The following is a 26978-nucleotide window of genomic DNA, read 5'->3' on the forward strand; positions in this document are numbered from 1 at the left end:
GGGGAGCAGAACATCAAATATGATTACCAGTGATAAATGCAGTGGCACCAAAGTGAATAGGTTCATTACATAGAATGATACAGCAATGAAGGAGGCCATTCGGCCCATCGTGTCTGTGCTCCCAATGAGCCTCCTCCCACCCCTCTTCATCTAACCCTATCAACATTGCCTTCTATTCCTTTCTCCCTCATATACTTATCCAGCTTCCCCTTAAATGCGTCTATATTATTTGCCTTAACTACTCCTTGTGGTAATGAGTTCCATATTCTTACCACTGTCTGGGTAAAGAAGTTTCTCCTGAATTCTTTATTGAATTTATTAGTGACTGTCTTATATTTATGGCCCTAATTTTGGTCTCCCCACAAGTGGAAACATCTTTTCTATGTCTACCCTATCAAACCCTTTCATAATTTTGAAGACCTCTATCAGGACACCCCTCAGCCTTCTCTTTTCTAGAGAAAAGAGCCCCAAGCCTGTTCAATCTTCCTGATAGTTTATAACCTCTAGAAACCAAAAATATAATAAAGAATAGTTAGCACGGATTTCATATGGGAAGGTCATGCTTGACCAACCTTACTGAATTCTTTGTAGTAGTAACAGAAAGGGTAGACAAGAGTAATGCAGTAGATGTAATATATTTCAATTTTCAAAAGGCCTTCGATAAGGTACCACATAGTAGACTCATGACTAAGGTCAGAGCATGTGGAGTCAGGGACAAGTAGCAGAATGGATAGCAAGCCGGCTACAAAGCAGAAAATGGAGAGTAGGGGTTAAAGGTACTTCCTCAGACTAGCAAAAGGTCGAAAGTGGTGTTCCACAAGGATCGGTGCTGGGACCACTGTTGTTCACTAGATACATAAATGATTTGGAGTCCGGAATCGGAAGTACAATTTCAAAATTTGCGGACACCAAATTGGGAGGTATAGTTAATACCAAGTAAGACTGATAAAATACAGGAAGAGATTAATAAATTTGCAGAATGGGCATGTAATTGGTAAATGAATTTCAATATAGATAAGTGTGAGGTATTATATTTTGGTAGGAAGAATAAGGGGGCCACATACTGCTTGGATATTAAGAGTCTAAATGGGGTGGAGCAGCAGAGAGATCAGGGGTACAGATACACAAATCACTAAAAGTAGCGATGTAGGTTAATAAGGCCATAAAAAAAAGCAAACCAAGCACTGGGGTTCATTTCTAGAGGGATAGAATTGAAAAGCAGAGAAGTTATGTTAAACTTGTATAGAACCTTGGTTAGACCACACTTGGGAGTACTGTGCACAGTTCTGGTTTCCATGTTACAAAACAAAAGATAGAGGCACTGGAGAAGGTGCAGAAAAGATTTATTAGGTCTAACCTCTCAGTACTGGTATCATCCTATCAGGAAAGATTGAGCAGGCTGGAGCTCTTTTCTCTAGTAATGAGAAGACTGAGGAGTGACCTGATAGAGGTCTTTAAGATTATGAAAGGGTTTGAAAGGGTAGACGTGGAGAAGATGTTTCCACTTGTGGGGGAGACCAGAACTAGGGGCCATAAATATAAGATAGTCACTAATAAATCCAATAGGGAATTCAGAAGAAACTTCTTTACCCACAGAGTGGTGAGAATGTGAAACTCGATACCACGAGGAGTAGACTAGCATAGATGGATTTCAGGGGAAGCTAGATAAACACAAGGGAGAAAGGAATAGAAGGATATGTTGATAGGGTTAGTTGGAGTAGGGAAGGAGGAGGCTCATGTGGAGCATAAACACCGGCATGGACCAGTTGGGCCGAATGGCCTGTTCCTGTGCTGTACACACTATGTAATCCTTGTAAATCTTTTTTCGCACCCTCTCCAGTTCCTCTATATCCTTTTTATACTATGGAGACCATTTTCCTTCAAGCACATAATTTATTGATTTTTTTAAAATTCCATCGTAAATCATAACCTTTAAGTTTAATCAGCTTACATTCCTCAATACAACATACAGTAATGTTTCACTGGCTTCTACCTGCACAGAAGTCAGTTAGTGCATGTGTGACGAGCACCACCAGCTGATGTCAGGCTGTCCTCACTGCACCTCATTACACACACAAATCGGGACCCAGACATGAAAAAAAGACAGCCTGAAACTTCAGCAAAAAGAGCTTTGATTTCAGCACTGAAATTCTACTCTACCTGAACTGCAATCAACACATTTTGTAAGTGCCTTTATGGTGAATATTAAAACTATAATAAAGACCTGCACTACAACATGAGCAGGTGCTTCCAGCAATCCTCAGCCCACCCCGAAGTTGTGATATGGTTCAATTGCACCAGCAACTGCTTCCTGGAAAGAATCCCACACCTAGTCACACTGCTCAGTTCTGTTAGACATCTAGTGCAGAGATTCAGAAGAGCAGCCAGCGACTGCATGGGTCAAAGGTCAACCAAGTGTATTTAGAAGAGCCCACATTTCATTGAAGAGTGTGGAGACTAACTTCAGTTTATTCAGCAAGTTATCGATAGGGCTGTACAGCGATTGAAAAATTAGCATCAAAGACTTTCAATAAATAGGTTTTTGTACTTTTCCCCCTTGCATCTGAAACAGTCTCTTCCAAAATTCAACTGACTGACCTTTGACCAACGCACACACATCTACTTTAAAAAGGACTGGGCGATAATAGTTTACTGAATGACTAACATAATTCTAGAACATAGCAGCCGATTTACCACGAAACAGGGAGACGCAGGTGCACATTTCAATCTCATGACTGGATGTAATTCTATTTAACCATCATTTGGTTTCAAGCATTGTAGGAAATTTCATGAAGTTTTTCGCAACCAAAAAAATCTCACTGCACTGTAAATTAACACAGCAATGGGAAGAGAGCCCACGCTACACAAAGGAGGAGAGGTGTTTTTTTTTCTGTCAAGCAGCATTTAGATTGGCAAAGGAGAGAAAACAGATGTTAGAACAAAGAAATAACATTAGTTTAGGTTAAAGAAATCAATCCTGGGTGGGCAGGATAGAAAGGGATGGATCCTAACCATCAAAACCTCAGACATCTTTCAGGATTCCTTTTGCTGCAATGAGTTTATAGTGTACCCGAGGGCTTCAAGGTACAAAGCATGTCCTGCAACACAGGATTTTTAACTATTCATGATAAAGAAACAAATACGTATCTTTTACTTTACACACCATAGGAGAACAGAGTCTGAAAACACTCACCATAAACACCCAGATTATAGTTGTGTACTGGTCAATCACATCTTTTGAACAAAAACTTCAGCCAAAAAAAAACACTCCTTTGCATGTCTGTAGCAAAACTCTATGGAACAACTGCTACACGGGAGAGAAGCTGCACTCAACATAGAGAAACTACCGACCACTTTCACACGGAGATCCTGGTGCCAAGGTCAAAAATCTATGCCTGTTATTCTTCTGACAGGGCAGTGTCATTGAGCAAGAAAGTCAAGACCACGGGACATCAATACAGATTTGGGTTAAGTCAACAAGCTGTGGGATTATGAGTTCGACGTCAGCATGTAGGGAGGTCAGACAAGGAAAGGGACGTGCCCAACTGTGAGGTGCCATGTAGTCGAACAGCCTGCCAATATCCACTGTCTACATTCTCACACTAAGAACGGCCAGTTGGTCACGGTACAGGAAGGCTCCAGCGGCCGTGGAACAGTAACCCAGTAAGAGTCAGCACTTTGAGCGGAAGGGACAGAAATTGGTGAGGTTTTAAAAAAAAAACTATTATTTGGGTCACTTCTACCACCTCCTAGAAAAGGTTGTGGAAAGAATTTTTTTTTAATAAGTTGTATAAAACAGCTCATCGTGACTCGCAAATGTGTCAAAGCACTTCACGTACAATGAGCTACTCTGAAGTGTGGTCAGCGTTGTATGGGCAAAAGTAGAAGACTGCAAAATCCCACAAACAGCAATGAGATGAATTACAATTTGATATATAGATTTTTGGTGTTGGTTGAAGGAAAGTCTTCAAATAGTGTCATGGGATCTTTAACATGCCATCTGAAAGACGGCACCTCTGACAGTGCAGCACTCCCTCAGTACTGCACTGAAGTATCAGCCTAGATTCTGTGTGCAAGTCTCTGGCGTGGGACTTGAACCCACCACCTTCTGACTCAGAAGTGAGAGAGCTACCTCTGAGCCAAGCTGGTAATTGCAGTATTGCTAGTTAGACAGACCACATTCTGTTTAAAGATTTAAGATTTCTTGCACAGCTTCTGTGAAAATGTGTGGAAACAGAATTGTGCCTGTGCAAGCTGCAAGAAGTTTAATTGAATATGGAATAGATTTTAGTCCTGATAATGCTACCCCAGTACACACGGACACACCCACAGCTGAGCTTCAAAAACACCTAAAGCAGCTGGAAAAATTGTATAATTTGACTTTGAAAAGAAAAACATAGCTCTTTACGTAATACATTTTTCTTTTGAACGGATGGAATGCCTGTGCAGCAGCCAAAAAGGCCTTGGTTAATATTTCTGAACCACATCAAGAGTTTACAGGTTTATCCACATCATAAAAGATGTATTTTTTACAAGGTACGTCTTTATGGATAAAATGTGTTCGCTTGTAGTTAAAGTGCACAGTGAAGCCAACTCGCTCCGACAGAACAATAAATTCCATATTACATTTCAGACAACGGCTGAGTTTTCAAATTTAAACAAAAAAAAGGTTAGATTGAATTAATGACAAATGAAGAGAGAGAGCCTTATGGGATGCCTGTTATCAGCATTTTATTGACATGGAACCAACTCTTGCACTGCTTGGAACCTCTCTAAGTTTGTGTTGGGGATGGACGGATAGCTGGCGGAGGTACCATTCAGCATCCATTGCACAAGTCTACAATGACAGGCTGAACAATATTTACCTGGGCTTCTGGCTACAAAATGCCAATCAGGCACTGAAGACCATCCCTCGCTGGCCCAGGAGGCTGATTGTAATATTGAAAAAAGCGACCAGGACAAAACTACAGTGCAGGAGGAACGCCCTACAAAGCCGGTCACTGCTTCAACCCACTCCCACCAGCCCATCCACCATGTTACCAATCACTGGGAGGGAATGCCAACTGAGGCAGGCCGTCTCTTCACAAGAGAGAAGGGAAAAAAAAAGAGGGTTTATTTCATTGAGCCAATCTTGCACCACTTCCAAGCAGCCAGCTTGAGTGTGGTACAGGTGGGGAGTTGCCAGCAAGTTATCAATTTCACTCAATCACAGAGATCAAAAAGAATCAAAGAAATTAAGGGGAAATGAGATGGTTCTACTCTCTGCAAAAACAAAAGTTCACAACCTTCATCAACATCCCCAGGCACTGGTTAATATTATTGACCACAGACACTGAACCAATTAACACCGCTATACAAGCTTACAGCAATGAGCAGTGATGCCAGGTTGGGGAGATGCACTAAATGGGGTGTCCCAGGGATCGGTGCCGAGGGTGAGATGCACTGAGCGGGGTGTCCCAGGGATCGGTGCTGAGGGTGAGATGCACTGAGCGGGGTGTCCCAGGGATCGGTGCTGAGGGTGAGATGTACTGAGTGAGGTGTCCCAGAGATCGGTGCTGAGGGTGAGATGTACTGAGCGGGGTGTCCCAGGGATCGGTGCCGGGGAGATGTACTGAGTGAGGTGTCCCAGAGATCGGTGCCGGGGAGATGTACTGAGTGAGGTGTCCCAGAGATCGGTGCTGGGGAGATGTACTGAGCGGGGTGTCCCAGGGATCGGTGCTGAGGGTGAGATGCACTGAGTGGGGTGTCCCAGGGATCGGTGCTGAGGGTGAGATGCACTGAGTGGGGTGTCCCAGGGATCGGTGCCGAGGTGGAGATGCACTGAGCGGGGTGTCCCAGAGATCGGTGCTGAGGGTGAGATGTACTGAGCGGGGTGTCCCAGGGATCGGTGCCGAGGTGGAGATGCACTGAGCGGGGTGTCCCAGAGATCGGTGCTGAGGGTGAGATGCACTGAGTGGGGTGTCCCAGGGATCGGTGCCGAGGTGGAGATGCACTGAGCGGGGTGGCCCAGAGATCGGTGCTGAGGGTGAGATGCACTGAGTGGGGTGTCCCAGGGATCGGTGCTGAGGGTGAGATGCACTGAGTGGGGTGTCCCAGGGATCGGTGCTGAGGGTGAGATGTACTGAGTGGGGTGTCCCAGGGATCGGTGCTGAGGGTGAGATGTACTGAGCGGGGTGTCCCAGAGATCGGTGCTGGGGAGATGTACTGAGTGAGGTGTCCCAGGGATCGGTGCTGGGGAGATGTACTGAGTGAGGTGTCCCAGGGATCGGTGCTGAGGGTGAGATGTACTGAGCGGGGTGTCCCAGAGATCGGTGCTGGGGAGATGTACTGAGTGAGGTGTCCCAGGGATCGGTGCTGGGGAGATGTACTGAGTGAGGTGTCCCAGGGATCGGTGCTGAGGGTGAGATGCACTGAGTGGGGTGTCCCAGAGATCGGTGCTGAGGGTGAGATGTACTGAGTGGGGTGTCCCAGGGATCGGTGCTGAGGGTGAGATGTACTGAGCGGGGTGTCCCAGAGATCGGTGCTGGGGAGATGTACTGAGTGAGGTGTCCCAGGGATCGGTGCTGAGGGTGAGATGTACTGAGCGGGGTGTCCCAGAGATCGGTGCTGAGGGTGAGATGTACTGAGTGGGGTGTCCCAGGGATCGGTGCTGAGGGTGAGATGCACTGAGTGGGGTGTCCCAGGGATCGGTGCTGAGGGTGAGATGTACTGAGTGGGGTGTCCCAGGGATCGGTGCTGAGGGTGAGATGTACTGAGCGGGGTGTCCCAGAGATCGGTGCTGGGGAGATGTACTGAGTGAGGTGTCCCAGGGATCGGTGCTGGGGAGATGTACTGAGTGAGGTGTCCCAGGGATCGGTGCTGGGGAGATGTACTGAGTGAGGTGTCCCAGGGATCGGTGCTGAGGGTGAGATGTACTGAGCGGGGTGTCCCAGAGATCGGTGCTGGGGAGATGTACTGAGTGAGGTGTCCCAGGGATCGGTGCTGAGGGTGAGATGCACTGAGTGGGGTGTCCCAGGGATCGGTGCTGAGGGTGAGATGTACTGAGTGGGGTGTCCCAGGGATCGGTGCTGAGGGTGAGATGTACTGAGCGGGGTGTCCCAGAGATCGGTGCTGGGGAGATGTACTGAGTGAGGTGTCCCAGGGATCGGTGCTGGGGAGATGTACTGAGTGAGGTGTCCCAGGGATCGGTGCTGGGGAGATGTACTGAGTGAGGTGTCCCAGGGATCGGTGCTGGGGAGATGTACTGAGTGAGGTGTCCCAGGGATCGGTGCTGAGGGTGAGATGTACTGAGCGGGGTGTCCCAGAGATCGGTGCTGGGGAGATGTACTGAGTGAGGTGTCCCAGGGATCGGTGCTGAGGGTGAGATGCACTGAGTGGGGTGTCCCAGGGATCGGTGCTGAGGGTGAGATGTACTGAGTGGGGTGTCCCAGGGATCGGTGCTGAGGGTGAGATGTACTGAGCGGGGTGTCCCAGAGATCGGTGCTGGGGAGATGTACTGAGTGAGGTGTCCCAGGGATCGGTGCTGGGGAGATGTACTGAGTGAGGTGTCCCAGGGATCGGTGCTGGGGAGATGTACTGAGTGAGGTGTCCCAGGGATCGGTGCTGAGGGTGAGATGTACTGAGCGGGGTGTCCCAGAGATCGGTGCTGGGGAGATGTACTGAGTGAGGTGTCCCAGGGATCGGTGCTGGGGAGATGTACTGAGTGAGGTGTCCCAGGGATCGGTGCTGAGGGTGAGATGCACTGAGTGGGGTGTCCCAGAGATCGGTGCTGAGGGTGAGATGTACTGAGTGGGGTGTCCCAGGGATCGGTGCTGAGGGTGAGATGTACTGAGCGGGGTGTCCCAGAGATCGGTGCTGGGGAGATGTACTGAGTGAGGTGTCCCAGGGATCGGTGCTGAGGGTGAGATGTACTGAGCGGGGTGTCCCAGAGATCGGTGCTGAGGGTGAGATGTACTGAGCGGGGTGTCCCAGGGATCGGTGCTGAGGGTGAGATGTACTGAGCGGGGAGCCCCAGGGATCGGTGCTGAGGGGGAGATGTACTGAGTGGGGTGTCCCAGGGATCGGTGCCGAGGGGGAGATGCACTGAGCGGGGTGTCCCAGGGATCGGTGCCGGGGAGATGCACTGAGTGAGGTGTCCCAGAGATCGGTGCTGAGGGTGAGATGCACTGAGTGAGGTGCCCCAGAGATCGGTGCTGAGGGGGAGATGTACTGAGTGAGGTGTCCCAGGGATCGGTGCTGGGGAGATGCACTGAGCAGGGTGTCCCAGAGATCGGTGCTGAGGGGGAGATGCACTGAGCGGGGTGTCCCAGAGATCGGTGCTGAGGGTGAGATGTACTGAGCGGGGTGTCCCAGGGATCGGTGCCGAGGGGGAGATGTACTGAGTGGGGTGTCCCAGGGATCAGTGCTGAGGGGGAGATGTACTGAGCGGGGTGTCCCAGAGATCGGTGCTGAGGGGGAGATGTACTGAGCGGGGTGTCCCAGGGATCGGTGCTGAGGGTGAGATGTACTGAGTGGGGTGTCCCAGGGATCGGTGCTGAGGGGGAGATGTACTGAGTGGGGTGTCCCAGGGATCAGATTAAGTATAAGTTCTTATAGACTGGAAGAAAAAACAGGCAGTGGGGAGGGGGTGGGGGAGGAGATAGAGGAAAAGGGGAGGAAGAGGACAGAGGCATACTTATGTAATGTATGATGTTAGGGCAACTAGGGGAGAGGCTGAGAGAGATATGGGAGTGCCCGTAGATTCCACACTGGTCACGTCCAGTCACTGTAGAGCAGCAATGAAGTAGAACGTTGAGTGATACTGCCCGATCAGCACAGCTTCAGTCCGAGGCCATGTTCTGATGCTGTACAATGCTCTAATCAGGCCTCAGCTTGGATACTGCGTCCAGCTTTTGTCACGGAGGCATAAGGAAAAGATCCAAACCATGGAAGTGATAGAGAAGAATGGCGAGGTTGCTCCGTAATGTTGAGGACTGAGTTAAGAGGAAAAGTTAGAAAAAGCCCCGGACTGGTTAGGCCACAGTTACAACAGTGTGTCTGATTTCGGATGTCCTACTTTAGGAAGAATGTTATGGCCATAGAAATTCATCCAAAAATGAAACCTTTGGGAACTTTGTTGAGAACAGATCTGTAAATGCTTTGCAAAGATTACATTACATAGTGAAAGGATTTCCTTTTTTTCCCCCAGGGAGATCTTCAGCAGGTTTTTGTAAAAGAAAAATCTCTATCTACCTATATCTATATATAAACAGAAGGTGCTACATTTTATTCAGAAATATTTTTCATTCCTGGTTTGCAAAATACGAGTATTTTACCACATGGTGAAAGGTGTTTGTGACTTAATGCGACATTAGCTTTAACCAATCGTCGACGTTAATTGTATCCGTGTGATTTATATCAATTAGTGTTAATTGTATTCAGGTGGTACGTATCAATTGGGAACTCTTGCATTCATTTATAAGACAGTTTATCTAGGGTGTGGGTGTAACGTGGATCTCTGTGAATAAAGGGCTTGGAAGCAGCTGAAGACCAGGCTCTAGTATTCTGTCAGTCACCACCTGGCTATCCAATTTATAACAATCGAGGGGCACAATACAGTGGGACTGGGACAAAATAGAGCCAACTCCTCAATTGAAAGGTTTTAAGGAAAATTGTTAAATTTCTCATTGGAATCATTTAAGCCACAGGTACAGTCAGAGGTCCTTTATCCAACCATTATTTATATCAACTGACTGGCTGTCCAAACCAGCTGGACATCTTAATGTGCCTGTGTGAAGTTAATCATACACCATCAGTTTGTTCTCTCTTTCCCCAGCACCCCCCCCCCAACTTCAGATAGGAAGTGCTCACTGACCTACGTTGGCTCCCAGTCCTCGAATTTAAAATTCCCATCCTTGAGTTCAAATCTCTCCATGGCCCTGCCTCCCCCTATCTCTAACCACCTCCAGCCCTACAACCCTCAGAACTCTGCACTCCTCCAATTCTGGCCACTTGCGCATCCCTGATTTTCATCGCCCCACCATTGGTGGCCTTGCCTTCAGCTGGCTAGGCCCTAAGCTCTGGAATTCCCTCCCTAAGCCTCTCTACCTCTCTCTCCTTCTTTAGGTCGCTCCTTAAAATCTACCTCTTTGACCAAGCTTTTGGTCACCTGTCCTAATATCTCGTGGTTCAGTGTCAAATTTTGTTTGTCAGCACTCCTGTGAAGCACCTTGGGACAATTTACTACATTAAAGGCTCTATATAAATGCAAGTTGTTGTTGCAGTACCCCAAAATCTGCACCCTGCTGTACTAGTAAACTGTAAAAATACACATTTAAATCTGAAAAACATCTTGGAGATCACAGGGGGAAAAAAACATTGGGGAAATCTAGAATACAAAATTAAAAATGTGAAAGGACATTTCAGGAGCAGGCCCTTTATTTGAAGTTAGTTCTGACAAAGAGTCTCTTTCCAAAATGTTAACCTGTCTTTTCTCTCTTCAGTTGCTGACGAAGGAGTCACTGGACAGTGATCAGGAGTGCAACGCTGATCGATTATCCCTCCCCTCCGTATCCCAAAGGGCGCGGAGGCCAAGTGGAGTGTCCCGACTGCTGCTCCAGTTGGGACCTGCTATTGCTGACAGAGAGTCTACACCCAAAAACGTTAAACTGTCTCGTTTCCTGCAGATGCTGACGGACTTGCTGTGCATTTCCAACACTTCGGTTTCTCTTTTGGAGAAAAGCTGTTCTTGGGCAAAGCTGTAGAAGCATGCTGGATCCCAGGGCTTTAAAGTTGTTGAGTAGACAATCCAAAGTTCAAAACATTTTGATTTTTGCTCTGTGCCTAACGTGTGCCCTAGAATCGGTCCAGTTAATCGGAATCCTTTCACTGAGTGACCAGGGGATGGTGATAGTACAACGTGAACAGGAATACCTAAAACTGCATCAGTAACAGAACAGGCAAAGGGGATTGTAACGCATTTCAAAATTCAGCAGCCCACTGCAAGTTCAATCTGTTAAAAAAAAACTGAGGGCACACCAACTTCTTTTATATATGATCCCGAGTTTAAGTAAATCTTACCTCTATATCCTGGATAATCTTTGGGTATAATCCTCTGTAAAATGAATTTGGCGGACCATCAGCAGGCCTATTTTTAAACAGATACTGTTCCCTAGGAAGGAAGGACACAGACATGTATAAATAATGGCAAAGGCACATTTAACATCAACGCTAGCTAACATCTCTTGTTACAGACCATTTGCTTGGATAAAGTTGAAACAGAATTTGGAGTCTCGACTTGTACTGGAATTGCACTGATCATACTGGCAATGTGGCTCTCAAGCTTCTGTGACATACAGGGGCTCTTGTGCCTTTTCCACAGCTGGAGCCACACAGACCCTAGTCACCGGAGGAAATTAAATTAATTGACGTTACCGGAGAGCTAGCAGTACCTTCAGGCTGCCGTGTTTCCTACATTACAACAGTGGCTACACTTCAAAAGTATTTCATTGGTTGTAAAGCACTTTGGGAAGTCCTGCGGTCGTGAAAGGTGCTATTTAAATGCAAGCCTTTCTTTCTTACTTTAAGTCACTTGGAAGCATTTATTGATAGAATTCTGTGTCACATCACTGCATCATAGGTCCTACCCTGGTTACTAATTGGTCTACTGGCAATTAAAAGGTGAAGCAGCCAGGCAAAAGTCTCAAAAGGGGAAGGAGTGTCGATGGGGAGCACTTTTTTATTGAAAGTATTCACCATTATGTGTGTGTATATCTGTATTTGCGACTATACAAATGTATGATTTAGCATTTTAAATTGCTTTCTGATTAACACCGCATTGTAAGCATGGCCCAGTCATATGGCTAGTAAGCACCAATGATATGAGACAAATCGAAATGCACAAAGAACACAGAAGGCAGGCATTACAGTTCCACACCAAAAACTGGTAATACTTCAACCATTTAAATACTGTAACTGAAAGCTGTAGGTCTGGGCTGACCCCAGGCCACCCCAGAACTCAATTTATGAGCAAGTTCAGTCAAAGGTGTCAGCTGAGGGGGGGCATGCTTAATTCCAAAAAAAGGGGCTCTGAGCAATGCAACAAGAGATAAACTATTGATGAAAATACTGAATTACTTATTCAAATCTTTCACCTTCAATGGAGATCCCCCCCCCCCCCCCCCCCCAAGTCTGATCTTTGTCACTAAGCCGCTCCATGACATCACTGATGGGGAGGCGCACATAAATTGCTTCTAACATTACTTAAAATGTATTGTGCTGTCCTCCCAATCACCACCTCAGCTTTACTTACACACCACCTTTTCAAATTTCAGCTGCATTCCTATAAAAAGAAAACACCTGTAAATTTGTTCTTCTGGGTAGTACTATACAAGTGCCCTGTTGTACATAGCAGTTCCTGCAAAGGGAACCATTAGATTACGTAACCTGAGCTAACAGGGTACAAACCAATTCATTAGTTAGATCCACGAACTGGTCCCCCCAAGTTTGCGCTGGGTTAGCCGTTCTCAGCCAAAATGATAATAGAACGATTAAATTGACCGTAGTGCCCATTGGTTAAATTGGGTTGAGGGGAGGGGGTGGAATTGAGTAGAATTAATCTGTATCCCAGTTTCAAACCTGGTCCTGGGACATAAAGGTACAGCATATAGAACACACCGAGAGCCATACCTTCCCCTTATCAGCTGGGACATGAATTATGGGTGGCTTAAAAGCAGAAGTCAAATTCAAAGGGTTCAGATGCAATACAACTTGTATTTATACAGCGCCTTTAACGTAGAAAAACGTCCAAGTGTTTCACAGAGGGGTAATCAAAAAAATGGACGGAGAGCCAAAGAACGAGGCATTAGGATGGGGTGACCAAAAGCTTTGACAAAGAGGTGGGTTTTAAGGAGGGTCTTAAAGGAAGAGAATGAAGCGGAGAGGTTTAGGGAGGGAATTCCAGAGTGTGCAAAAGTAGACAGTCAGCTGTACCCAGAGTTTACACTACTGCCTGAAATTCTCGGACTCATATCTAGGGCAATTACGTGGAGTTTCTCGATTTAGAAAGGGTAGTCACTCCTTTTGTTACTTAGGACTGGGCTGTTTTGAACGATGAACTGGAAAATAATTCAGCGTGTGATATATGTAACTCACCATCCCCTCCTCTCTGCAAGCCCCCTCCACAGCGGGTCCGTACGCACCATCCGCTCAATCAACTTTTTCCACAGCATCCCCTCCCCGATCACCCGCTGCCATTCTTTACACACCACCTCAGCCGCACACAGTGACTTGGCATCCAGGTACGACAGGATGTTCTCCGCTATGTGGTCCAACCCTTGGGCTGTAGACAGAGAAGAACATTTGAGAAAAGCACATCAATTAATAGGCAGTCCAGTAACAAACACCACTAGTCAGGGAGTTATGTAGCAACTCACTATAACATACGCAGTGAATTCCTTTTAAGATCATTCCAGCTCTCCCCCCCGATGGTTTTGTGGGTAAATGCGGCCTGTGGCATGGTACCAAGCCACGTTGACGAGAAGGTCCCAGTTTCAATCCCTGGTCCGAGGAGGTTTCGCTGATTTTGGCTGGGGCACTACAATTCACCTAGACGTCCCTGGGCTCAGGTGGTGGTAGGAGAAAATAAAAATCAGCCAGAGCGCCTGCTCACTACCCAGTGGGTCCTGCTGGAACGTGTAGGTATCAACTTCAGGCTCTGGCTCGACTGCGATTCCACCCTCTTCCCGCCACAGTCGAATAGCCTGCTGCCTCTCACTGGCTAGGTCCACACACACAAACACAGCAGCCACTTGGGTAAGGGCAATGTCGTGGGCCAGCAAGAAAGTTGATGAAAAAAAAATATCAAGTTTCATTTTTCAACCAACCACTTTGAACTTAATTTATCAGCAGTTCTCCTTTTCACGGTTGCTAGCCGTTGCCAACCTGCATTTATATAATATATCCCAATAACATTTGGTGATATAGTACATGAGCAATTTGAGAGGTGACATGGGGTAAGTGTAACATGCTTGGGAGGAACAGGTGACTTTGGAGCTATGGTTCCCAAAGCTCTCCACTACTGGGGTTTTCCTCACCTCATGTCTGGGTCTGTTGTAGACTAACTGACATGAGATTGATTGACATGATTAGTCAACAGCTCCATTATCATGCTATCGGGATGGTAGAAGCCGAACTAGATGGGCCTTGGTCTATTTTTGTTCAGCAATTCCTATATTGCATATCATGCCAAATCGCTCTCGATGCTTTACTGTTGAATGAGCACAGTCACTGGGGAAGAGAGATGCAGGCACCATTTTCATTTTCGACAAAGACTTTGCCTCTTGACTGTACATCAGCCTGTAAAATTCTAGTACTGCAGGAACTAAAATAGTGACCCCCACGATACAAGCTCTGAACCAAACGACTGGAATTATTTTGCTATTAAGCAGTTTGCAGGATATCTAACCACCTCTCTCACAGGAGTTCTCCCCCCACCCATCCTCCCATTATTTTTCCCCCAACCCCACTAAAAATACTTGCCAATCCTTCAGTTTCCTAACCTGAAACATCAATCTATCTTCTGTCTTTTACAATTGCTGATGGATTTCCTGCTTTTGTTCCAGATTTACAGCTATCTCCCCACCCCCCACCTCTAAACCAGGCCATTTTATATTTAATCAATCAGTCACCAAACTCTCATTCACATCAGCTGGTCCCTTAAATTGAAGCTACATTTGAATGCAGATTCTCTCAAGCACGGAGTCATCTGGTTTACACCTTCAGTCGGTCCCTGCCAGATGTCACTGTGGGGCTTCCTGTCACAGCTGGACGGCAATAATAGATAAATCTCCCCCGCCCCTCATTTAAAAATAAAATTCGACTGCTCTGTGCTTCGGAGCTCACAGGCATGGGCACCTCGTTTCTCTGATTTAGTGATCCATGCTCAGCATGTCTCACTGGCATTCAAGAATTTGTATATCGGCGGGCAATATAGCTAAAGCAGAACGAAAGATTTCGAAAAATATTACATATAATACCGACATGCACACAGACATGCAAGGTGAACTGGAAAATCCAACTGGTCCATCCTGCCTATCCGATCCAGACCCAGTGCAGCCTACATACATCAAAAAAACACCCCACAAAAATTGTTGCACAGCATTCCAAATGCCTGGTTTCGTGGGGGTGGGGGTGGGGGGGGGGGGGGGGGGGAGGAGATAACCGTAAGGTCTTGTACAGGACAAGTATTGTGTCTTGAGCTTTATATTTAACTGTCCTAGCGATACCTCCCAACACCCCATTCACTTTCATTATAGCCTCATGAAACTAGCCAGGAATCTTCAATATTTTATAAACTACAATCTATATATGTAGCAACTTCACCCCTTCCCAGATCAGCTTCCAGACAGTGAAAACTGCTGACTTCCCACATAAGAGAATCAAGTGTGGGTGCAGGTTACTCCTGTAATGTAAGTCACTGTAGCAGCAGCTCCTTTTTGCCTTCTGTGAATGCAGTAGGTCCAATTCTATGGATGGAGCAAGTCCAGGAGTTTTCAAACAACTACTTCAGTTTTGCTCGGTCCAACAAGTTTTGCAATACAAGACTGCCCCTAGTGTCGCAGATACACTAAGACGGCATGCATTAACAATTGCCTTACGTGTCAGCCTTGGATAGTCGTAGCACTGTCGCCACAGATTTAGAAGGTTGTGGGTTCAAGCCCATGCCAGAAAGTTGAGCACGTGATCTACACTGACACTCCGTTGCAGTACTTAGGGAGTGCTGCACTGTCGGAGGTGCTGTCTTTCAGAGGAGATGTTGAACCAAAGCCCCGTCTGCTCTCAGGTGGACGTAAAAGATCCCAAGGCACTATTCAAAGACGAGCAGGGGAGTTCGCCCAGTGTCCTGGCCAATATTTATCCCTCAACCAACATCACTAAAAAAAACAGATGATCTGATCATTATCTCATTGCTGTTTGTGGGACCTTGATGTGAGGAAATTGGCTGCTCGTTTCCTACATTACAACAGAGACAACACTTCAAAAGTACTTTATTGGCTGTAAATCGCTTTGGGGCGTCCGGAGGTCGTGAAAAGTGCTAAATAAATGCAAGTTCTTTCCTTTGTGTTGTCATGCCAGCACAAACAAATTTCCCACATTATTAATCTGGTTTGTATTCCCTTTAAAGCTCTCCAATGATCTCAGTCAGGATTCTCTCATTGTATATCACAGGCTGAACAGGCAGCTTTATGAGCCGAATATTTTATGCGGTTTTTGATCTAATTAGCTCCAATTCCAGCGTTGTCGCTAGTCTATTGACAGCAATGCATTCTAAGAAAATTAGCACTTAAGCCAAAACACTTCAATTATTTAAAATACGCTTAATTCATCACTTGAATTATTCCCAGTAATGCCACCAGCAATAACAGACCTGTCACCACCAGCAATCCACCCTACCCAGCTCAAAATACTCTCTCCAGACACAACCCAAGTTTCCAAACACTGCCAGATATTTTTCACAGGTCATATTATGAATAGGCCAGCTACCCACCTTTGCATTTCACTGATATCCTCGTGACATTAAACTGATAGAAATCTACAGCCACCCTCAGAATCTCTTAGCCAATTCAAACATTTTCAGATTAACCTGCACACCAGGTGTACTACACTCACAAGCAACTCGGTCTCAGCTTGACGAGGTTATTGCCGTTCATTTCAGCGCCAGAAGTGCAAACCGATGTTCCACTGCTAGGCCGGGTCATTTTACAGCGGCTCAGCTGGTAGAAATGCACTGCTGTCCAGTGTGGAACAGAGCCACACAGACACACCTGCACAGTCTGAGGTTTGATCCCCAATCTGCACAGGGAGATTATGTCCATCACCTCCAGTGACAAAATGCCGCACTGCACACTTTCTTTGACTGCAGGGGGATTGGAGTTGGGGATGGGGGGGGGGGGGGGTGCACTGAGCTCACAGCCCACCAACACAGCCTTGTTATTCCAGGTCTGTGGGATCTCTGTCAGGGGAGGTTTGTGGTCGGAATGTCAAAAGCCCCAAAAGCACCCATGTAGCGAGTGTGTGCGCACAAATCTTACTGGTGCCGACTGGGCTGTGAACCCATCTCAGTCAACTGGGTGGATTCAGAACCCAGCAAAAAGGATCACATTGAGGAACTCCAACCATACGAGGGGACAACTCTTGCTATGATCTGAATCGCTAGAGGTGTGATTGCACGTACCTTTAGCAGATATACTGATCTTGAAAAACATTTATAAACTTACAATTACTGTTTCACTGGCAATGTATTCCCCACATGCAACACAATTGTGCACATGTGCAACATTTTTTTTGTAGGGTGCCTAATGTAATACACAAACATCCACTCAATAAACAAGACCGTTGCCCTAACGAGGGAGAGGCAGGGAGATTTTCTGGTGTCCTGGTCAAGATTCCTCCCTTAACCAACACCATGAGAAACAGATTTACTCGTCGTCGTTTGTGAGAGCCCGCTGTTCAGAGTGGCTTCAAAGTAATGTAATAGACTTGCATTTCTATAATGCTCTGCGTGTTTGCAAGGGGCTCTCAGGGCCGTCTCACGAGACCCTGTCGACTCAGGCAATAGCAAACAAAATACCAATACGGCACACCCACATGTCAACTAGTGAACTTCTACCACACTGGCGATGGATTGAGGGATGGCCCTGTGATTACTGTCACCAAATCCCATACCATAACTGACCATGAACTACCAATCACGGTCAGGATGAACTGAAATGACTTTTACTCTCTCTAAATTTGTAATGATAGCTTGTCCCAGAATATTTTTTTTTAAAAAGAGCAGTGGGGAGGGCTCAATAAAGAAAAATGTTGATGCCAGTTAACTGGGAAAGTTTATCAGGGGCTTTATAATGTTCCGATAGCCATCTGCAGCAGGGATATCGACCACATTGAGATCAAAGGAACATTTTCAAAGTTTAAACAAAGCACTTAAATTATGCTCAAAGGGGAGTCATTTTTACTCAAATTGCTCCCTCACTGCACATAGAAAAGGTACGGAGTGACTGTTTAAAATGTCAAATGTATCCAAATCAGATGGCCCTGCAGATGAGTCCGTCAGTAATGTCTCTGTTGTGTACATTGCAAACCCAGCGTGCAACATACCTTCCCGTGGTCTGGCAGCTCTGGATCAGAACAGGTCCATGCCAACCCACCCCAGGAAACCACAATACCAGCTGTGTATGTAGAGTGTACATCAGTAACAACACTAGGAGATATGGCTTGGCCAATCTCTGCTGGAAGTAAACATTTCATCCAAATGGAACTCGCTCCTCTAAAAGGCTGTGGATGCTGGGTCAACTGAAATTTTCAAAATCGAGATCAATAGATTTTTGTTGGTAACGGGTATCAAGGGATATGGAGGAAAGGCTGGTGGACGGAGTTAAGATACAGACCAGCCATGACCAAACTGAATGGCGGAACAGGCTCGAGGGGCTGAATGGCCTACTCCTGTTCTTGTACTCATTCTCGGGATGTGGGTGTCGCTGGCAAGGCTGGCATCCCTAGTTGCCCTTAAGATGGTGGTGAGCCTCCTTCTTGAACCGCTGCCGTCTGTGTGGTGAAGGTACTCCCACAATACTGTTAGGTAGAGAATTCCTATTCCCAATCCTAAAAATATTGAGTGACATATTAACTTTGAATAAAAATGTCCATCCCATGGACTTCCTCTTCCCCTCTGAGGTTATAATTTGATTTGAAGTACTACCCCAAGGCATTTCAATCTTTTGTTCCTACCTCCCTTGCCATTAACACTGGATGCTTTCAACTAGGGCACAAGCACAGTACAATCATAACACTTATGAAATCCAAAAGTGACTTGAAACCACATCCCTTCATTCAAGGGTCTACCTGTAGTGGTTAGCAGGCAGGAGCTTCTACTTATAACAGCTGTAATGACACACAACATCAGCTGGCCCAGGGTGATTTTTGGGGGGGGGGGGGGGGGGGGGGGGAGGGAGAGGAAAAAATAGACAAGAAATAGAGAAAGGGAGAAAAAAAATCAATGACTTCAGTAGAAGTGAGAAGGGATCAATAGCATCTTCAGCAGCTGTTATAATCAGAGAAAATTGTGCTGTCTGGCAGCTTGGAGTCAGGGGGCTTAATGGCCGCTCTGCAGCTGGCAATGGTACTTTGTACCTCGCCTATCATCCTCAGACTTAATTAGACCAACTGCAGTTTAACCATTTACTTAACTATTTAAACTGCAATTTACTCCAAATTACCCTTTTTCCAGTAAGCACTCTGATCATGTTACTGAAAGAGAATGACAAATATTGGAGATGCATACAGCAGGAAAAAAAGAGCAAAAATTACAGAGCAAATCAATCAGCATCCGGAAACACACAACTAATCGATCAGCATCAAAAAGAGAAAAGAGATGAAGACTACTCCGTGGGGACATGGTTGGGAGAGCTGGGAGGCTCAGATATTCTGGTATCTTACTCAACTGGCCATAAGGTTCAATGGCATCAGAACAGTTGAGTAAGATAACCAATACTGGTCTGGTTATTGTTCAAATTGTCAGTTAGGGAGTCTGTTGACACTGGCCAGTATCAGCACAGGATTAAAGCCCTAGGCCAGTATCAGGACAGGGCCAGACCACCCCCCACCCCCAGGCCAGAATCAAGACAGGGCCAGACCACCCCCCACCCCCAGGCCAGAATCAAGACAGGGCCAGACCACCCCCCACCCCCAGGCCAGAATCAAGACAGGGCCAGACCCTGCCCCCCCCCAGGCCAGAATCAAGACAGGGCCAGAGCGCCCCCCGCCCAGGCCAGAATCAAGACAGGGCCAGAGCGCCCCCCGCCCAGGCCAGAATCAAGACAGGGCCAGACCCCGCCCCCCGCCCAGGCCAGAATCAGGACAGGGTCAGACCCCCCGCCCCCCAGGCCAGAATCAGGACAGTGTCAGACCCCCCGCCCCCCAGGCCAGAATCAGGACAGGGTCAGACCACCCCCAGACCAGAATCAGGACAGGGTCAGACCCCCCCCCCCACACAAGGCCAGAATCAGGACAGGGTCAGACCCCCCCCCACCAAACCAAGGCCAGAATCAAGACAGGGCCAGACCCCACCCCACCCCAAACCAAGGCCAGAATCAAGACAGGGTCAGACCCCCCCACCCCCCTCCCAGACCAGAATCAGAACAGGGTCAGACCCCCCCCGCAGACCACAATCAGGACAGGGTCAGACCCCCCCTGCAGACCACAATCAGGACAGGGTCAGACCCCCCCCCCCCCCCCAACCAGGCCAGAATCAGAACAGGGTCAGACCCACCCCCCAGACCAGAATCAGAACAGGGTCAGACCCCCCCGCAAACCACAATCAGGACAGGGCCAGACCCCCCGCAGGCCACAATCAGGACAGGGCCAGACCCCCCGCAGGCCACAATCAGGACAGGGCCAGACCCCCCGCAGGCCACAATCAGGACAGGGCCAGACCCCCCGCAGACCACAATCAGGACAGGGCCAGACCCCCCGCAGGCCACAATCAGGACAGGGCCAGACCCCCCGCAGGCCACAATCAGGACAGGGCCAGACCCCCCCGCAGGCCACAATCAGGACAGGGCCAGACCCCCCGCAGGCCACAATCAGGACAGGGCCAGACCCCCCGCAGACCACAATCAGGACAGGGCCAGACCCCCCGCAGGCCACAATCAGGACAGGGCCAGACCCCCCGCAGGCCACAATCAGGACAGGGCCAGACCCCCCGCAGGCCACAATCAGGACAGGGCCAGACCCCCCGCAGGCCACAATCAGGACAGGGTCAGACCCCCCGCAGACCACAATCAGGACAGGGCCAGACCCCCCGCAGGCCACAATCAGGACAGGGCCAGACCCCCCGCAGGCCACAATCAGGACAGGGCCAGACCCCCCGCAGGCCACAATCAGGACAGGGCCAGACCCCCCGCAGGCCACAATCAGGACAGGGTCAGACCCCCCCGCAGGCCACAATCAGGACAGGGCCAGACCCCCCGCAGGCCACAATCAGGACAGGGCCAGACCCCCCGCAGGCCACAATCAGGACAGGGCCAGACCCCCCGCAGGCCACAATCAGGACAGGGCCAGACCCCCCGCAGACCACAATCAGGACAGGGCCAGACCCCCCGCAGGCCACAATCCGGACAGGGCCAGACCCCCCGCAGGCCACAATCCGGACAGGGCCAGACCCCCCCGCAGGCCACAATCAGGACAGGGTCAGACCCCCCCGCAGGCCACAATCAGGACAGGGTCAGACCCCCCCGCAGGCCACAATCAGGACAGGGCCAGACCCCCCGCAGGCCACAATCAGGACAGGGCCAGACCCCCCGCAGGCCACAATCAGGACAGGGCTGGATTTCCATATCAGTATTCGAACATGGCTAGGTCCCAATACTAGCATCAGGAGATGACGAGACTGCTCAGATTGGCACTAGAATAGGCTTATGCCCCGTAACTGTGGTACGGTAAGCAATGATTTATATTACCTTCTGTGAAACTCAAATTACCCATAGCCAATTACCACGTATTTAACCAGTTCAGTGGTCTGGGAAACTGCAGTAATATTTTTCAGATCACCACACTTAAATGTTACAGGCACAGCTTTTAATATTTAAAAAATGCAATGCAAATCAGACATGTCTTGGCCACCAGGGAGTGAATAAATATCACCATCCATTGCCCACTCGACAAATGGGCGAGATCTCTCAGCACTTTGCCCATAGGATCTCATTTAAGGTACATAATGTTCTACTGCAGAGGACGTCTATGTGTAACAATCTCTAACAGCGCTTTGACACAGAGGGATTTGGGGCATATCGAGGGTTGCCATTCTCACATCAGGCCCGTTGGGAAAGGCTGTATTTTTTTTTTAAATAAATGAACCAATCTAATGTTCCAATATATTTATTTCTCCTTTTCTCTTTCATCCAGATCTGTTCACTCATTTTTTTCGTGAGGGTACTTAGGAGACTTTCTGTACGTTTTTCCCTATGTGAGGAACACCGTAGAAATGCAAGTTATTAACAATCTAACTCTGTTGAGTTTAGGTAGTTCCTGACCTAAGCCTCCCCCAAGCTTTGGAATGCAGCAACAGGTTTGTGGCTATTCAGAAAAGCAGAAATTTTCCAGCTTACGCTTGGAAATGCAATGGGAACCCATTTAGAAGTGTTCACTGCATCGAAAAGCTGTAGGCTTCGACAGTGCCTCCATTTTGGTTGTCGAGCTGGATCGTGGATCATTGGTCAACCAACCTGAAGGTATGCTTGAGGGGAAAGTACAATCGCCCAGTGACTCAACCTGGTGAAACTGGCCACCAAGACACCTCCAGAGGTGCCACTCATTTACAACATTACTTTACACAGGTTACAGTACCATACTACAATAACACCATCTACTGGATGTAGCAATTGAGTTTCAAACAACGATGGCCCCATTACTGCACCTTTCACTCAGAATCATAGAAAGGTTACAGCATGGAAAGAGGCCATTCAACCCATCGAGTATGTGCCGGCTCAATGTAAGAGCAATCCAGAAAGGCCCACTCCCCGCCCTATCCTCTGCAAATTTTTTTCCTTTCAAGTACTTATCCGGTTCCCTTTTGAAAGTCAAGTTTGAATCTGCCTCCATCACCCCCTCAGGCAGTGCATTCCAGATCCTAACCACTCGCTGCGTAAAAAAGTTTTTCCTCATGTCACCTTTTGCCAATCACCTTAAATCTACATCCTCTGGTTCTTGACACTTCCGTCAATAGGAACAGTTTCTCTCTATCTACTCTCTCTAGACCCTTCATGATTTTGAATACCTCGATCAAATCTCCTCTCAACCTTCTCTGTTCCAAGAAGAACAACCCCAGCTTCTCCAGTCCATCCATGTAACTAAAGTCCCTCATCCCTGGAATCATTCTAGTAAATCTCGTCTACACCCCATCCAAGGCCTTCACATCTTTCCTGAAGTGCGGTGCTCAGATCTGGACACAATACTCCAGTTGTGATCAAACCAGTGTTTTATAAAGGTTCATCATGATTTCCTTGCTTTTATACTCCACGCCTCTATTTATGAAGCCCAGGATCCCGTATGCTTTTTAACCGTTTTCTCAACCTGCCCTGCCACCTTCAACGATTTGTGCACATATACCCCCAGATTTCTCTGTTCCTGTAGTCCTTTCAGAATTGTGCCCTTTAGTTTATAATGCTCTCCTCATTCTTCCTACCGAAATGTATCACTTTGCATTTTTCTGCATTAAATTTCATCTGCCAGGTGTCCACCCATTCCACCAGCCTGTCTATGTCCTCTTGAAGTCTATCGCTACTCTCCTCACTGTTCACTACACTTCCAAGTTTTGTGTCATCTGCAAAACTCACTCACTCAAACTATGCTATAAATCAGGCTTAGGCTCTCACTTCCAAACTGACCACAAAAGGATTTCCCCCCACTCCTGAAGTTGCTGACTCTGCGGTACAGCTCCACAGCCACTACCTCACCCAAGTGTTCACTCTCTGAGTGGCCTGGACAGGTGTTCATCAGTATTTAACTACAGGAGGGCATCACAGCTAGCCCGATCCTGTCTTCACATGAACTCCGTACACTTAGCAAATGGCAATCACTGGATAGCAACAAAGAGTAGAAAACTTCCTGATCTACTGTTCTGTATGTCTCAGCTGAAGGTTCTGACTTGTGCAAGGATACAGTTCCACTGCATCAGTCGCCTTTCATTACCGTATCCAAGCGGCCATTCTTCATTTGAGCATCAACAGGGTCAGAGGATCGTTTGGTCACAAGTGGGTGGCGCCACAGCCTGACTGTATCCCATACAGCATCCACAAAAGTAGGAACTCGGGCTGATTTCTCACCTCCCTAGCCCAGGGGTGCGGAAGCCAATTGAGATCCCAAACTGCTACCCAGGCTGACATCAGCTAACAGAGACCAAGGATCGAACCTGGGACCCTCCTGGTCTATACCACACACACGCCAGATAAAGATATTGCCTCAACATTATTGCATCACATGGTAAATTCTGCATCACCCTGGGCAGTTCTATATGGCAACCAGATTAAACACCATCCACACAAACACTGGCTATCCCTCCCGTCAAGGAGAGTTGTACAGCATGCGTTTCACAAACAGGTCTTAGCCCCTTTGCTATCGGGTACCTGGACTAACAGCACATTGATCATTACTATCAACAGCTCTCAACACCAGCACAGTGACAAAAAAAAATCCTGCACGGGTCAAAGCTCACAGACCTCAGCTGCACCACAATATGGTAACCAACTACTAAAACTAATCTCTTACTGGCAACACAGGTGAACTGCAGCAAACTGAACAGACGTAACCACAGAAACAATTTTGTTTCCACCAAACACGGAGGTATCTAGATGCTCTGTTAAGCCCGTCCCTTACATTTTCAATGCCTTAAATCTGAGATGTCGAAGGCTTTGTTTTCATGGGCCACGAGTGGGTATCATGGGAGCCCCAAGGGCAGCACATCAAGTTTAAATCCGTGTTTCCATTAATTTGCAGATATCCAGTCGCTGACACTGCGTTTGGATTTAGGATTTATACACCAATGAGTGAACATCATCAGGATCAGCCCTTTCCAAACCCTGTGGCCCATAAAATTCAAACAGGACTAAGAAACAAGAATTATAAGCGCAAATAGGACCAAGTGGTGTGGGTTTTGAGGTCTAAATGTCAGGGCCATGAGACTGCAGGTTAGACATCCTTGCTTGAAGCTAGTCACATTGACTGATAGAGTTGCAGTGGGAGGGCCATTTCATTCAAACACTGCATCCTTCAATGCACCCAACCCACAGTCACCATAGACAGGACAGAGAGAAATGTGAACAAGAGCCCTCATTCCTATCCAGTGCTTACTGTAAAGTGCTTGGCTACATAGAAGAAGAAAATTAAACAGTGGTGTATGGCCATAAGTCGAGAAACATTGCTACAGAAAATTGAACAATTTTCTATTTCAGGTGCCCAGTGTTGGCTTCAACTACTCCCAAACCCAGATACAGTGAATGCGGTGTGAAGCTCCCTTAACTCTGCCTTATTCAATTTAATGTCAATTATTGGGCAGTTTCAGGTCGACCTATGCCCAATTGAACCCAATTTATTTCAGAAAACATGCTTGCAGATGGTTCTCATTCCAGTCTGGCCTCTGTATGAACCAACATCCCCCAGGAAAAGTGACCAACTGCAACAGTCATCATCCACTGCCACATATATTGCTTAAAATCTCAGTCAGGTGCTAAAAGTATTTTGAATAAAGCTTTACAAGGCTATAATGAAGCTTGATCTAGATGGAAAGTGTGTGTGTAATAAAAACATTTCCAGGAACCCAGAAAAAGCAATTAGGCACAAATGTTCCCTTTTTTTCCCCAATAGATCAATCACATATCTCTCTTCTCTTTCAGGAAATGCATCTAATGGTCACTTTATTTTTCCCCATTCATTCACTCTCAGGATGGGATGTCGCCTACGTTGGTAGGCCACTAGAGTCACAGAGGCCAGTCCGGGTAAGGACAGCAGGTTTCCATCCCGAAAGGACATTGGTGAATCAGTTTGGTTTTTATAACAATCCGAAAGTTCCATGGTCATTTTTACTGATACCAGCCTTTTTTTTAAATTTAAAAAAATTCAAATTCTGAATCTGCCACAGTGAGATTTGAACTTGCGTTCTCTGGATTATTCGTCCGGGCTTCTGGATTACTAGTTACTAGTCCAGTAATATAACCACTACACTACCAGTCCTGACCCCTGTTATGCTGCTCACTTCAATAACTGGCCCTCAATTACCTTGGGGTGTGGGAGCTCCATCCAACTTCCCTTCTTACTCTTAACTTCCCAATTTTTGAATGGTGTAATAGAAAGGGTTTTAATATAAAAATGTGCAGGCTGAAGAAAAGCCCAGTGAAGACAGCAGTAGCATGTCTGCCCCCTACTCAAGAAAACAGCTAGCAATATTTCAGTTTATATATACAGGAAATATAGCAATTTAAGAAATGTTCTACGGTTCTAAATATTTCTGTAGTCCCACTCTTAATATTCAACATCAGAAACGTTTCCATTGATATAAAATATTTCAAATGCGAATGCTTATTCTGGCTGGTCACCCGTTTTCCTTCTAGAATATTTGCTTAATGTTAATGCTCCAACACATTGAAATAAATGTTCCACAAGCCCAAACACAAATCGGGCTAGTTGGTGTGCGTGCGCCGCCATTTGGGAACATGAGCAACATGCACTGCCCGCCTTGCTCAGCACCGGTGTACTCGTTCCCAACGCATGTGGGGCTTAACGCTCGGCGACAGTGGTACCCACCCTCCTGGCTGGCGCGAGGTTAATGGGGAGGAGGACAGGTATCCTGTGGGGATGCAAGGCAAAATCCTCAAGTCACCTTCTTGCAAGGTGAGCAAGCTGCAGTCATCCTCGAGCACTAGATTAGCCCGACACCATGCTTTGCCCCGATCAGCCGGTTAATCCAAAGAATCTCAAAGTGGTTCTAGTTTATCTAGGTCTATATTTTGGGGAGAGGAGAGAGGAGAGAGAAAAAAGAAGAAAATGAAGGAATACACCACCATATATAATGCAATTTTCACTGTTAGAATTAGTTAGAATTGATTCTTTTTAATACTGTAAACAGCACCCTCTAGAGGCTGACTGCCTGAGCTGATGTGTACTTTTTTTTGGTGGAGCACGGTTACTGCATTAGTTGCTGCTTCATACATTCTGAAAGATTTAATTTGTTTTCTTTTGGGTGGGGAAGGGATAAAGAAGCCAGTTGACTCCAGATGTGGGTGTGCTACTATCGGCTCAAATGTAGCATTCGTCTGTTATTCCAGCCCCGTCCAGTCAAAGCACTAACCAAGCCCTGCATTCGCTGTTCTGAACGAAGCTAGCTCGACAGACAGCTCCTCGCAGGAGAAAGGAATCCCATATGCTGTGGTGGATATTAAACTGGAAGGTTT

General features: G+C 47.2%; 1 protein-coding gene across 2 annotated transcripts in view; it reads right to left on the reverse strand.

Moving 5' to 3' along the window:
• Positions 1–26978, reverse strand: part of LOC137332602 (F-box/WD repeat-containing protein 11) — a 156941-nt gene that overhangs the window by 43040 nt on the left and 86923 nt on the right. For both annotated transcript variants that reach the window (XM_067996556.1, XM_067996557.1), the window contains 2 exons: positions 13132–13318; positions 11059–11149 (listed from right to left, as the gene is read on the reverse strand). In XM_067996556.1, coding sequence (XP_067852657.1) covers positions 11059–11149; positions 13132–13318 — 278 coding nt within the window. The remainder of the gene's footprint in view (positions 1–11058; positions 11150–13131; positions 13319–26978) is intronic.

Source organism: Heptranchias perlo, chromosome 14, assembly GCF_035084215.1.
Source record: "Heptranchias perlo isolate sHepPer1 chromosome 14, sHepPer1.hap1, whole genome shotgun sequence".
NCBI lineage: Eukaryota > Metazoa > Chordata > Chondrichthyes > Hexanchiformes > Hexanchidae > Heptranchias > Heptranchias perlo.